The sequence below is a fragment of the Verticillium alfalfae genome, genomic scaffold, assembly GCF_000150825.1.
Source record: "Verticillium alfalfae VaMs.102 supercont1.3 genomic scaffold, whole genome shotgun sequence".
Classification (NCBI taxonomy): Eukaryota; Fungi; Ascomycota; class Sordariomycetes; order Glomerellales; family Plectosphaerellaceae; genus Verticillium; species Verticillium alfalfae.
In genome coordinates, this window is record NW_003315036.1 from 203,520 (window position 1) to 216,771 (window position 13,252).

At 57.8% G+C, this 13,252-nt stretch overlaps 3 protein-coding genes across 3 annotated transcripts in view; 1 reads left to right on the top strand and 2 right to left on the bottom strand.

The window, feature by feature from the left end:
* Positions 1-553, bottom strand: part of VDBG_02578 (conserved hypothetical protein) — a gene marked incomplete at both ends in the record, with an annotated part of 1,398 nt that extends 845 nt beyond the window's left edge. Inside the window, one exon of the mRNA XM_003006393.1 lies at positions 36-553. Within this exon, the coding sequence (XP_003006439.1) occupies positions 36-553 (518 nt within the window). The remainder of the gene's footprint in view (positions 1-35) is intronic.
* Positions 554-8,627: 8,074 nt separating this feature from the next.
* VDBG_02579 (1-acyl-sn-glycerol-3-phosphate acyltransferase beta) lies at positions 8,628-9,592 on the bottom strand (the record flags this gene model as incomplete). The annotated part of the gene is made up of 2 exons (XM_003006394.1): positions 8,628-8,818; positions 8,875-9,592. 2 exons carry the CDS (start codon positions 9,590-9,592, stop codon positions 8,628-8,630), a joined length of 909 nt encoding a protein of 302 aa, XP_003006440.1.
* A 1,232-nt stretch (positions 9,593-10,824) lies between these two features.
* Positions 10,825-12,953, top strand: VDBG_02580 (conserved hypothetical protein; the record flags this gene model as incomplete). Its single annotated transcript, XM_003006395.1, has 5 exons — positions 10,825-11,030; positions 11,318-11,673; positions 11,862-12,268; positions 12,331-12,816; positions 12,897-12,953. 5 exons carry the CDS (start codon positions 10,825-10,827, stop codon positions 12,951-12,953), a joined length of 1,512 nt encoding a protein of 503 aa, XP_003006441.1.
* Between the last annotated feature and the right edge of the window lie 299 nt (positions 12,954-13,252).

The following is a 13,252-nucleotide window of genomic DNA, read 5'->3' on the forward strand; positions in this document are numbered from 1 at the left end:
ATTCGAGATGGGGGTCGGCGACGTTTGGCTGTAACGGATGGACTGTGACGTGCATCTGCGGCAAGCGGCGAGGCTCGTCAGCGTGGTGCAGGCCGCCCCTGTGGTGCGGCACGGGCGCCCAGACGAAGTGGAGGATGATAAAGATGATCTGGCAAGCAAAGGAAAGACCGAGGACAGTGGAGGATCCCACGAGGAAGCTGTTCTGATCGGCACCCATGACAGAGTGGGGGAGGTCGGACGCCGTCTTGCTCAAGCAAACGACGGCAGCTATCGATGCGGCTGTGGCGACGACACAGGCCGCCAGACTGATGCCGAACACGACGACCGGGCTCCGTGACGAAACCGCCCGGGCGGTGAACACGTACCTCGAGTACGACCATGCCAGGATGATGAGCACGAGACCTTCCAAGGCCGCCGACACGCCAGCGGCGGCCTGGACAGGGGATGTGCGAGAGATGTGCGTGGCGAGCACAATGTGGACGATCAAGTTGGCAGCCGTGGCAAGGAGGGCGACGGTACCGATCACCAGCGGTAGAGCCCGAAGGAAGCTCATCGTGACGGGTGTGCTGTCAAAGCAATGCAGATGAATATGGTGTGGAGGTACAAATAGTGATGCGACTTGTCAGTCAAGACAGGCTACAGATATGTCCCAGTCCGGGGGATGCGGCGCCTTGGTGTTGGTGGTGTAGAGAAGTAGAGGCGGAGACTGAAGGCCCTCGCGGTTCCGAAGTGAAGGTTTGTATTGGTGTTGTTGGCGGACGGCTCAAGAGCTGTATACATGGGAAGAAAGTGGTGAGTTGTTCCTCTTGGGATGGTCGACGACTGGGCCGGGACTCGAATGTAGTGGGTTTAACGTATTGGTGGAGGAAAAGACGGGATGCCAGGCCTCCAGGTGCGTGGTGTGAGTGGCTAGGCGTGAGCGAGTGAGCCAGTGAGTGAGTGTGAGCGAAGTAGAGTTGAAGCGAAGGACAGTAGGATGTTTCAACCGCCGGAGGTCCGCACTATGAGGCCTGGGGAAGAGGTGATCTCGGGGACTGCGGAGAGGAAGCAAGAATGAGAAATGACGAGCGAAGCCGGCAGTGTAAGAGGGAAGCTGGGGGTCATTGATTAAAGTAGGTATCCCAATGTCGTGGGCCACGCCTTTTTTCTCGGCTGGGAGCGTGGCAGCTTGGATGTTGCTTGTCCTTGTCCACCTTTTTCTCCTCCTCCTCCTCCTCCTCTCTTCTTCTTCTTTTTGCTCCCTCCCTTTCCCGTGAGTACCTTGACCCGGCTCTGGGTGTGGTGGGGGGAGGGGGTGTGCATCGTGTTTCCACCCAGAGCGCAGCAGCCCAGATGCAGGAGGATCGAGAGTTACGCACACACCTCTTCCACCACGACCGCCTGGCCCACGGTCTTCTCACGACGGGGTGGTGGACCGCCCTGGTGGAGGTGCAAGGATCATGGCGATACCGCGGTGGGGGCATCTGGAGCGAAGCTGCGAAACACCGACCGACATCCCTGTCCGTGCTGGCGCAACCCAGGCCTGGTTCTGGATGGTGTGCTGCAGGGTGACGAGAGAGTGTCCTCATGGCAAAGGTAAAAACAGCACAATCGCAGCGGACAAGAGGGCCAGAAGCGCATGGGAAGACACCATGGCAGATTGCGAATCATGGAAAGGGTTGGGAAATGATCGCGTGGTCGACGCGACGGCGACGCGAAACGAGACACAACAGTCCAATGGTCCAACAGCCAACGAGGAGCCGTTGCAGCTCGGCGAGCACCAATGCTGGAGCTAGAAGCTGCCGTACATCATCGCAATCTCGAGTATCCCCCCAATGGGCTTGGATGCAACTCTGCGCCGTTGGGGCGTATGTGTGTGTGTGTGTGTGGTACCGACAGATGGCCAAGGAGAGCCTCGCTACCGACGACATGGGTTGCTCCTCGAGGAGAGCGAGCCACCCAGCTGAGCACGCAAGCCTGCTGTTTGCTCGCTACCTTGACCTCACTGTGCAAGACAGAGAAGTAAGGTTCGCATCGACCGGTCTTCGAGTCAAAGTGAGCACCTCATTGTCGCCTGATTCCAGACAATAGTCTGCCGGCTACGACGTGGCATGACTCTGGCCTGCCTATCTGCCTTTTCGCATGCATGTGTATTACCTGCAAGAACCAGCCCTTGTCTTGTGTAAGCCAGATCCAGACTCTGAACTGCCACCACCACCATCACCACCACCACCACGATGACGATACCCGAGGCGTTTGTTTTTTTTCTTTCGCTCTTCTGGCTTGCCCAAATTCTGCCCTCGCTCGTGAGCTTCCCCTCTTTCTTCATCTCCGAAACGATTTAGTGCAAAGGTCGGCGACGCCATTAGACAATTTGCGCCATGGTCAGCTCCGTCCGATGAAGCCTCACCTGTCACCTCTTTTTCCCTCTTTCATAACACGGGTTTGTTTACTTGCGGCCAGAAGCGGACTGACACCGTTACAAGCAGTGGGTTCTTAGGTCGTGAGAGGGGGAGCGCCCCTCCGCACCGAGAGCCAGCCTCATCCCAGTTCCCAGTTCATAGCCGGGTTAGCCCCATCTCTTACCGCAGCGAAAGCCTCCCTCAACCCGCCCACCCGCTCGCTCGCTTGCTCGCCCCCAGGTCTTCCGTGCGCATTGTTGTTTTGTTGTTTATTTACAATGCTGTGTTATCACCATGGGACAATGGGACAAGGGAGCGGGGAGGGAGGGCGAGAGAAAGAGAGCAGAGCTTTATTTTCTTGTACTGCATGCATAGTCAGCAAAAACATGGCGCATGCGATCACCTCTGCACGAGCTCCAGCCAGAAGCGGGAGCCCGGATGTCGAGCCTGGTCTGCGTAGTACATAGTAGATGCAGCCGCCTACCTCTCTACCTTAATGCAAGGTAAGGTACGGTACCTGACGAGGTATGGGGGCAGGATCGGCCGGAACCCTGGCCATGATCAGAGTTTTTTTTTTTTTCTTCCGTCATCCTCAAGGAAGCAAAATGAAAGGTCTTTTCCCAGTTGCACCCAATTGACCCGGCTGCACAGAGGCTCATCATCAGAATCCCTGCTCATGGGAGGGATGTAGGGGCCAATGGAGGAGGAGGGGGGCGTAGAGGGGCTGTGAGAGAGAGAGGAGGATCCGGAACTGCCAGAAGCAACGCACATGTGCCAACGAGCCACAGGCTGTACGCCATGGTCATGCAGGCCCCCTCAGCATCTGCCGGTGCCGTCGGCTTCTGGCACCCACCACACCCTTTTCCCGGTGCGCATCTGCTCCTCTGTTGTTCTCCCAAGTCTGGGCAAAGTTGGCAGCGAAGAGGGGCCCATCCACGGCTTCAAGGTGGGACTCGTCGTGGTCTTGACAGATTGTGGGGAGGAGGTAATTTTGTGTCCTTGTTTTCATATACGCCCCTCCTCTCGGCTTCGTTGAGTACCTAAGCGGGAGGGGAAGCCTGTCGCCTGCTGGCATCTTGAGGTCAATACTGACATGTAGCTCGAGGGGTCATGCTTGTTTTCCTTGTTGTCGTCGGTTCGGCGACAACCTCTTCTCGGCAAAGGAGCGAGGTCGGCTATGTTCCAGACATTTGATGTATGCCGTAAGTCCTCTCTGTTCACCTGTTGCATGACAGCTGAAGCAGCGGGTAGCAGCAACGGCACAACGCGACGGGATGAAGGGAGGGAGCTGGGCCTCTTCCCCAGGTCCAGGGTAGACAGGCAGGGGGAAATGGCCTCCTGGGGGCGAAGCTGCGACATACAGATAATAACGACAGGCCATCAAAAGAAAGTGATTGAGAGAAGGAAGACGGCGTCTTCCATTGGCTGATGGAACATCACCAGTGTCTCATAGGCCGGCGGCCAGGGGGATGGGGAGTTAAGGGGCCAGACAGCTAGGTAGAGGGGACAGCTTGCGTCCCAAGCTCCCCTGATGGCAGCGTGGCATTCGCACGAGCAATGAATGAATGGGGTGACCTCGTCGGACCCTGCTCCGACTATCAACCCGGGCTACAGTACACATTCGCCGATTTGTGCCGATGATGGATGAAAGCGCGCACAGCTTTTTTCCCCTTCCTCTCCGCGCCGCTCACCCATCTTGTGGAATCATTCGGATGAGTCAAGGGCACCGGACGGCAGATGGTGGCAGCGACCCTGAAGCGATCAAGGTGAGACAAATCGCCGTACCGCACCGCAGCGCACCACACCACCACCCAGTCCTGCTACTACACCTACACCATCCAGGTGAGGGCCCGGTTGGGTCGTCCGCGGGGCCAGCCTGCAGTCTTGATTTGCTCGACTCGGGGCAGTCCGGTACCTGCATGTAGGGCTCAGATGGAGCTCGGCCTTGTGCGAGGCGCTGGCTGGATGTGAAGAGGGTGGGACTCGAGGCAGAGCTGGTCACTGACGTCGTCCACTAACTACCTCAACCTAGCCGTGGAGACAGTTGTTGGGTTCTCACTCCGCTGTACCCAGTATTTCCAGAGTCGAGACCGTTCTCTCACCTGTCGGCCCTCTGTTTCGGCTGGGAAAGGGCCTGCAAGTCATGGTTCCGATCATCGTCATTGGGACAGGGCCTGCCTCACATGGTGGGAGCCGCGGGCACGGCACGGGCAGAAAGGCCTGGGAAAATTCTTGGTCATCTTCCCCCGAGGCACCGTTTCGATGACGATCGATTTCGATTCGGGAAATGATGAGAGGCGTTGTATAACTGAATTGCCGAACTAGATAGGCTCCAAAGCCTGCTTGACAGCGCCTGACATGACTTGACATGTCCCGTGGGACAAGCTTCGGATCGAGAGAGAGACACACGCCCTCCCTGTCCTCCGGGGTAGGTACCTTAGGCAGGGCGGCGCGGCCAAATGGAGAAAAGGCCATGTGCAAGACGAAGAAGGTTAGGGCACGGCGCAAGTAAGTAAATTTGACAAAGGTGAGCCGTTCGTCAGGGCCCCGCGCGAAGCAAGGACGGAAACCATTGATGCACGACAGATTGATGAAAGAACCGATCCATCGGCCTCCGCTTTCTGCCCTGCAGATGGTCCCGACGAACTGCTTGCACACAACAAACAAACAACGCAGTCGAGCCAGCAACCCAGGGTTTGGTCCCGTCGCTGGGAAACACAACATCTAAGCTTGAACTGAGGACGCCCCGTCCCGCCAGTGCGGTAGTTTCAGAAAGGCGAGGGAGCTAGAACACCGAGGAGATCAGAGCGCGTCTGGGTCCTGTCTTTCTGCTCACTGCTATACTGGACGGTCGGGGCTTTTCCTTCTGGATGTTTGACTCGCGCTCGTCCTCGTCGCAGTTTGACGAGACATGATCAAATCGGATTTCGTCGAAGGAATGGATCGCAGCACCCACGTGTGATTTTCCCTTTACGTCTGACTTTCTTCACATACACGCCCGATCCTGTTGGCTCGGGGTACTACTCAGATTGCTTTCTCTATCTGCTTCCCTTCTTGATTTCCCCCTGATGTGACGCTGGCCCTTCCCCGGGGCACGGATCCTTGCTTAACGTAGCCATCGTCGCGAGTCAAGGACCACACCACTTCAGATGGCAGAGAATAGAAGCACAGGTGCGCTGCCAGGTTGTCAAACAAGACGTCCAAGTGCCTACTTACCTCAGAGGCGTACATGCACTCATTCTCTCCTCCCACCCGCCTCAAATCAATCCTTGAGCCCTCGTAGATGTCCGATGTCCGAGTGTGCCCATACCATCCAGGTAGGGCTAGTCATTCAACATGGCGTGGACCAAGAGACCCTCTTGGTGCCCAGGACCCTTCCGCCTCAAACACCGGTGCCACTCCGGCCCGCAGCGCCCTTGTCCGTGTTGGCGTGTGTGCGAGTGTGTGTGTGCCCTGACCACTCCGCGCCGCGCCGGCAGCCTGCCGCGGTTTTGTGTGCAGCTGTCTCTGCTCACGGCCTCACTTCAGAGCCCTCTTGGAAGCCATGGAATCCCCTCTGGCGCGTGTCGATCCGTTCCCTGTCCTCGGGCCTCATTTTCTTCGCCGTGTTATGACAAGTGTTTCGACCTGACGTGACGGGATGAGTTCTGCTTTGACAGCTATAGGATCTGCGGTTGCTGGGCAATGTGTGCAGGCGACGCGCCCAGACTGAAGATTGACTCGGGGAGGGGCCGGGCTAGGGCTTCAAGCACCGTTGGAAGAGCTCGTCGGAGAGAAAAATCCAGGTGGCTGGGGCGGACGGGCGTCGGTGCTCAACGGGGTCGAGAGCAGGCCCCTTTTGCGCCCCTAACGCGTGGGCGACGCCGGAGTGTCCCGGAGGTGTGACAGCGCGTAAAGTGGTTTTTTCCCTCTCGCTCTCCCCTCGGTTCCCGCTTAACCTCCACCACGCGTAAAGTGCCCGGCCGACGTGACTCAGGGGGCGTGCACATAGAGCCAGGAGCCACACATCAGTGTACTCTATTCTCGAATCCTGCAGGAGATGAAAGGATCCTTCTTCGAAGCTTCTGGGTCGTGGGTGTGTGCCAGGCCAGTCTATGACAAGGAGGGGACGGCAGGACGAGGGGGGTGGTCCCTGCGACTGCCCCCCTGGTGCATGGCGAGAGGTGAATACTGTGCAACAAGCCTCCTTCGCGATTTTTACGTTTCTTTACCAGAGAAGGTGGTGAAGGTCCCGGGAGTGCCAGCTCTCCTCGCCTTGCAATGCCGACGATCAAGTTCAGACAGCGTGCGCGGTGCCCGGCACTGACTCTGCTCCTTGCCATTTTGTAAATTGCAGCAGTGCGGCGGGATGCTGGGCGGGAGTACCCTGGGTTCTGTTCCCCCCCAGTCGAGGCTTCAACATTGGGTTCGCCGTGACAGAGTGCTCTCCCGTCCCCCTTTGCCCTTCAACGGCGACCATGTTTCTGTACAAGTCAGCATCCTTGCCGTAGGTTCGTCTCCCGTGTGCCCGGATATTACTGTCAGACCAGTCCTGCATCCGCGCGGTTGCGTCGGCGATTTACTAGTTCGAGTGATCGTCACTGCCAGGGCCGGGGGTTGCTTCCCGGCACGCTGGAGGCGCAAGCGTCATTAACTGGTAGGCTCTCTTCGTGCCTTGTTCTGCCTCGTCGGCAAGGCCTCGAGCGTCTTGGCCTGCTGCGAGATTATTCATTTGGTGGGAGGGTTCGGGCCGGCGTGGCAGTCGGTGGCTGACTGGCTTCCGCGGTGCGCCCTTTTGTACCACCAGGCCAATATGATGAAAGGGCATTGCTCTGTTGTACAGGCTGCAATGAGTGATGAAACCTCCGAAGCTAGCATTGGATCCTTGCTACGAGCCACGGCGTAGACAAGGTTGCCGCAGTTGGACTTGGTTTGGTAATGCAGCGCCACATCTTGTCAGTCCCGCGAGACCGGACACATGTGAGAAGCTGTACGAAGTTTCGTAGTGTGGCTGGTCATAGATCATCACCAGAGACTGAAGCGAGGGCGCACGCCTGATGAATCAAAGACGACAGCATGCTCCTATGAGGCCTGGCGCATTCATTGTAGGGACTTCAACACGCTGCGTGCTGCACGGCGTCGGAAAACTGATGTTGTCGACGACACTGCGCTACAAACACTTCCAGGATCAAGTTTCAATATCATGGATGCGCGGTGTAGACATGAACAACACGAAGCAACGCTGGTTTCGAGTGCTCACGTGTTTGTCAGTATATTTCTGTTTCGTTGCCAACAAATCTACCTACTATCGTCCAATGAAACTCAACAAACAGTCGTGACATACAGAGTGCAAATAGCACAGACGAGGCTGCTTTCTCTGAATTCATTGATGCAGGTTCGCTCAGAGTGGAATGTGAGCTCTCCTTAGCAGTTGCCATTAGAAAGTATCTGACTTGTGTTGCCCGCGCAAGCCATTTCGATCCAGCACCATTTCTAAGGCAAACACGGCTGTGGATTCGGGATATATCAAAGTCCTCCATATTCCATGGTCGAAATCAGCACTCTTAATTCGAATTGGGCTGTAGGTGACAGGTCATTTAGCACGGCAGCGCTTCGTTGCACGCCAACCCTGGCCTGACATGGTACGTATGCCTGAAGGCTATAAAAAAACGAGTTGCGTCCATCACATGCCAGTGTGTCTGACACCACATGAGATGCACCGCGGCAGGAAACCGAGAGAGCTGGACACTCATGCGCTTCGAAGATGGTCGAGCGTCGTCAAGTGATAGGCAAATCTTCTGAGCGCTTCCGTGAACATGTGACACGATGTAAGCCACGGCGTCCTGCAAGTCCTCGATCGGCCAACTGATCACGTAGACACTGTGTTTCACATGCAAGTCAATCGGAAATTGTCAATCGACAGAAGATGTAAATAGACTCAACATCCATCCATGTTTCGCAGAAAGAAAACGTCCCGTGTAAAGCCAATGCATCTATAACCTATGCTGGAAAAGGCCCTCTCGAAAACCGTCGCACTGTTCATGCAGGGGTTCGTGGCCGGGAGAAAAGGAGATGCTGCCTCTATTTGGGGGGGGGGGGTATCAAGATGTCCATGCCAGTCCGTTTCGAGCTCTGCCCTACCCATGGTCGACATGTCTTCATGATATAGTGTGACGATGTGGTCGTCTGTTGTGTCCCGTGTGGCGCCAATGGCGGGCGGGTGGTGTGCTGGTGTTTGTCCCACGTTTGTGTCGCTAGAAGGGCGAGCTAGGAGGTGGTGTTGACGCCGGTTGCCTTGAGCGTCTTCGTCGTGTCAATCACGGCGGGCATGGCAATCTTGCGACCCTGGGCCCTCTCGGTCAGGCTGACGAGCTCCCTCATGAAGAGCTCCTGTGTTGACCTCGTCAGCTCGTCGACATCGGCCGACGTGAGGCCTGTGGTGGGAATGGGGTCGAGGACTAGCGAATGGGTTAGCATCGACTTTCAACATGACTGGTGACGGCACCAGACATACCTTTAACGGGTATTTTCCCGCCGTTGAAGACGAGACCCTTGACCCAGAGAATGTGGCTATAGTTGGCAACGACGCAGGGCACAATGGGGACGCCGGCCTGGACGGCGAGATGGAATGCGCCCTTCTTGAAGGGCAGCAACGTCGGGTCCTTGGCGTAGCTGCGCGTGCCCTCGGGAAACATGTACACGCTCTGCTTGCGCGCCTGCATATCTTTGGCGGCGCCGGCCATGGCCTCGCGGGCATCCTTCGAGTTCTTGCGGTCGATGAAGACGGAGCCGCTCAGGCTCATGAACCAGCCGAGGAACGGCGTCTTCTTGAGGGAAGACTTGGCGGTGACGCTGCAGTTCTTGGGGAAGAGGGCGCCGAGCATCAGCACGTCGAGCTCGGTCTGGTGGTTGCCGATGAAGACGGCGGGCCGTGTCGTCTCCAGAATATTCTTCGGGTCCTCGATCTCGAAGATGACACCGGTGGCCACGAGCATGATCCATTTGAAGAAGCGGGCCGTAGCCCACTGGGAGCTGCCGGGATTGCCGATGAGGCGCAAGAGTATGGCGGCGAGGGCGCCGTACAGGGCGGCGGCAATGAGACAGACATAGGCGGCAAGGACACGCGCACCGAAGGCGGCCTTGGGAACGACGATAGATAGCATGTAGAGAGCAACTGTCAGGGCGAAGTAGCCGACGAAGAACTTGTAGAGATAACCGAGGATGCCGGACATGGCGACTTCGGGGGGGCCCGCGACGGGGTAGGGTTCGGTCAAGGGTCTGGCGCTCGCGGCAACGAGGTTCCAAGGCTGAGGGTGAAGGACGAGGCCGTGAGGCGGCGATGGCGGGGTGCTGTGGTTCGGTACGCGCTCTCGAGAAAACGGGGCGAGAACGGTACGTCGGGAAAGAGATGTCGGGGCTAATATGGCGATGGGGGTCGCATCATCAAACAAGTCGTGACAAAGAAGAGGAGTCTTGCTAACGAAGGATCCAGTTCGTTCAGGTTGGGCGAGGAGAAAGGTGAAGGGGTTGCAGCGCCTCACCGCAAGCAACTGGGACGCCAAAGGAGACAAAATGGCGGGTCACAAGTCCAACGGGCTGGGCAGGTGGGGTGGAGGAAGAGTGGAAGCTGCCACCCGCACCAGGCAAGCAACACCAGCAACAGTGACGGGGTGCTCTTTCTGGTGGGATGTGTGGCTCGTGCCCGATGTTGGCAGGTTGCTCATTGGTTGCGTGAGCCACATCACAGGATTGCCGAGGCTTCCCCAATGAAATTTCCCCATCTGCCTCCAACAAACGTGCCTGCCTGCGGTGTTCTGTCAGGTACGGTAGGTGCCTCCCATCAATCTTCCACTGTTTCGGGAGACACCTGCCACGAACGCACCTTACCGCGCAAGTAGAATTTCAGCCTCGCCCTGAGCGACGCGATTCTATGCGAGGAGCGAGGGTCCCATGGAAATCTGACCTGAGCCTGACACACCTCTCTGAGACATCGTCACTGCTGTGCTCTGTTCTTCTTCAAGCCTCCAAGCTCCATGCCAATCCCCCCACATCGTTCATCGTCCATCGTTCAGCGTTCAGCGTTCAGCGTTGAGCGTTCATCTTCCAGCGTTATCGCTATCTCTCGCTGCTTAGTCACTGCCCCCTGCGTGATCCCCCGACGACAGCGGCTCGTCTCGGGTGCTGCTTGCCTCCGTCAATTGGGCTGTGACTGACAGCCCTCGCAACTGTGATCGCACGACATCGAGAGAAAGGTGCCACGGCGATTTCCATTCTCGCTGCAGTCCGACCCAACTCGTCCCCAGCTCCGGCATCAATCTGGCCCGCACCGTCCCCGACACCAACCAAGGCCCGTCCCCGTCCAGCTCATCCGGCAGCTTGCATCTATCGTGCAGCTCGCTCCCAAGTCGCATGTCGCAGCGCCCCCGATCATGACCTTCGATTGATAGACCAGGCAAAACCCACCATGGACCCCTCACGTCGAGGCCAGCCTCGCCTCTCCGTACGCCTTCCCGCCGTCAACCTCGCGTCCGACATCAGCAACACGGTCGTCCCCCTCCCAGATCTGCCACCCATCTCGGCACTCTTTCTCATCGACTTTGACGTCAAGGCCGGTTACACAATCGCCTGGAAGCAGGCTGCCCCCGGCATCGAGCTCGAGGGTCTCGTCGAGTACAAAAGCTTGCCATCCGGCCTGCACACGGTTTCCGATGATCTCATCTATTTCGTCCACGAAGGTGCTCATGCCGGCTGAGCGCCTTCGTCAATATGCCCTGCGACGAAGGAGGATGCCCGCAATGCGCGCATGATTGCCCGTCGGTGTCCTCCGTGCCCCTGAGCTACGGAAGGCTAGGCCCGCGCCTGGCGTCATGCCGACGGGCTCAAGGAGCTGGCAGTGTGAGGCCCGATCACTGATCGTTTTGTCAAAGAACCCAGATGGCTGACTTGTCCCCCTATAGCAAGCTGGCAGAGGACCGCAAGCGGACTGGCCTCCTCGAGGCATACTGGTCAAAGGCCAAGAGCCAAGAGGAACCAGCCCCGGATCTGCGCCGGAGTGATGCTCTCCTTGAATCGCCTCTCGTGGGCGCACATACACCCAAGTTGAAGCAGGGTCACAACAGGAATCGCTCGGCGTCGGACGGAACAGTTCTCAGCCAACCTGGCAACCGTCTATCCTCACATCACCCTGCATGGAGCTTGATGCCGCTGCTCGACACATTTGGGCCACTCATCTTCCCCATCCACCGGGCCGCCCTCCTGCGGAAACGCATCTTGCTCTCATGCCACGCGCCGGTGCATGAGATGTGTAATTTTGGTTGGTTTTCCTGGCGCAGGCAGAAGAGAAGTGGCCGAGAGAATGCTGACCGCGTGCAGTATATAACATCTCAGTCCTCTCCAACATACCCCTCTCCGTCACGGAGATCTTAGGTTCAGACTCCCCGTCACAGCGTTTGCGACCGCTCTTCTCCATCGGCGTGCACGACATTAATTTCTTACAAGAAGATTTCGAAGCCTCCAAGCGCCCGAGGACGAAAACGGACAACAATGTGGCTGACGAAGCGGGCACTGGCTGGGTCGCTTGCACGACCGATAGCATCCTGGCCATGAAGGATACACTGTGGGACATGCTGATTACCATGCCACCCCCGTATGCGCCCAATGCAAAGGAAAAGGTCTGGCCGACCGTAGAATGTCCCCAGGGTGTTCCGGTTCGGGCGACCCAACGTGATCTCCGTCGGTTCCGCGCCCTCAAGGGTGGGCTTTCTCGCCTGAAGACGACGACGCCAGGGCCCCGTCCCGCCGCTGAGAGCCCACCAGCAGAACACACGCCAGGCATCCATCTCACGACGGGTGCCTTTCCCAGCACAGGCGTCGATTCGGACGAGGCGCTCGATAAGATTGTCGAGCCAGTTAGTTGGACTGCCGCTTGCCTATAGCGGCCTTTCTCTGGTGGGCAAGCGCAGGTGAGCAGGGTCGCAGCGATGAACAAGAGGAGGCAGCACTGGATGCGTCTCTACTGGCAGATCTGGGCCCTTCGACGCCGAGCATGTCGGCGCCATCATCAGGCCGAAGGCTGAGCGGCGGTATGGGTGACTCGGTCAATTCCTTGGCCGGACGTCGAGCTACGCTGTCGACTGATGACGACGAAGCCAGAACGGAACTAGCCATCATAGCCTACTTTCACCGCCTCACGACACAGATGCTGTCAGTCATGGCAGACGCCGTGGACAACTCGGAGCAGGAGCGCTACGAGGATGACGAGGACGACGAAGACACAGATGCCGCGGTTGACGAAAGCGAGGAAAGCAGTCCGCTCCAGCGGGGCGTGACTAGCAGGGAAGAGCTCGGCCCAGTCCAGCTCGGCAGTCACGCCGTGGAGAGCATGGGCCTCGATGTCTGGAACGGTCACGACGCCCACTTTGTCCGCGAGCTAGCGTCACTGTACTTTGATCGCGAGGTACGCATCGAGGGCAAGGGGGTCGAAGTTTGCGGGGTTCGCGTGTGTTGAGGAACCCGTACTGCGCATGCTGTGCGTAGTCTGGGTGTGGCGTTGAGGGGTTGGCCGATGGTACCACGGACACGATGGCGTCGTAAGGATGAGCGGGCCAGCCACTCCGACACGATTCGGACGTATTTGGGCCGATTCTGCGAGCGAAGGAGGGGGTGTCGAAGGGAGGTGACGAGATCGTCAACGTGATGGGCAAGATGATCGAGCCGTTTATTAGTGGTGGGAATTTCGGGCACTCGCAGCGTGGGTGAGAGTGTGGCTGACGCCTGTGTTCCCTTTTCGCACCGAATACTTCACCGCGGAAGACTTGGGTGGACTGGATAATCAGAAAGAACGCGCGCGAACGAACGCAGGCAATTCATCAGACATGTTGAGGCCAAGAAGC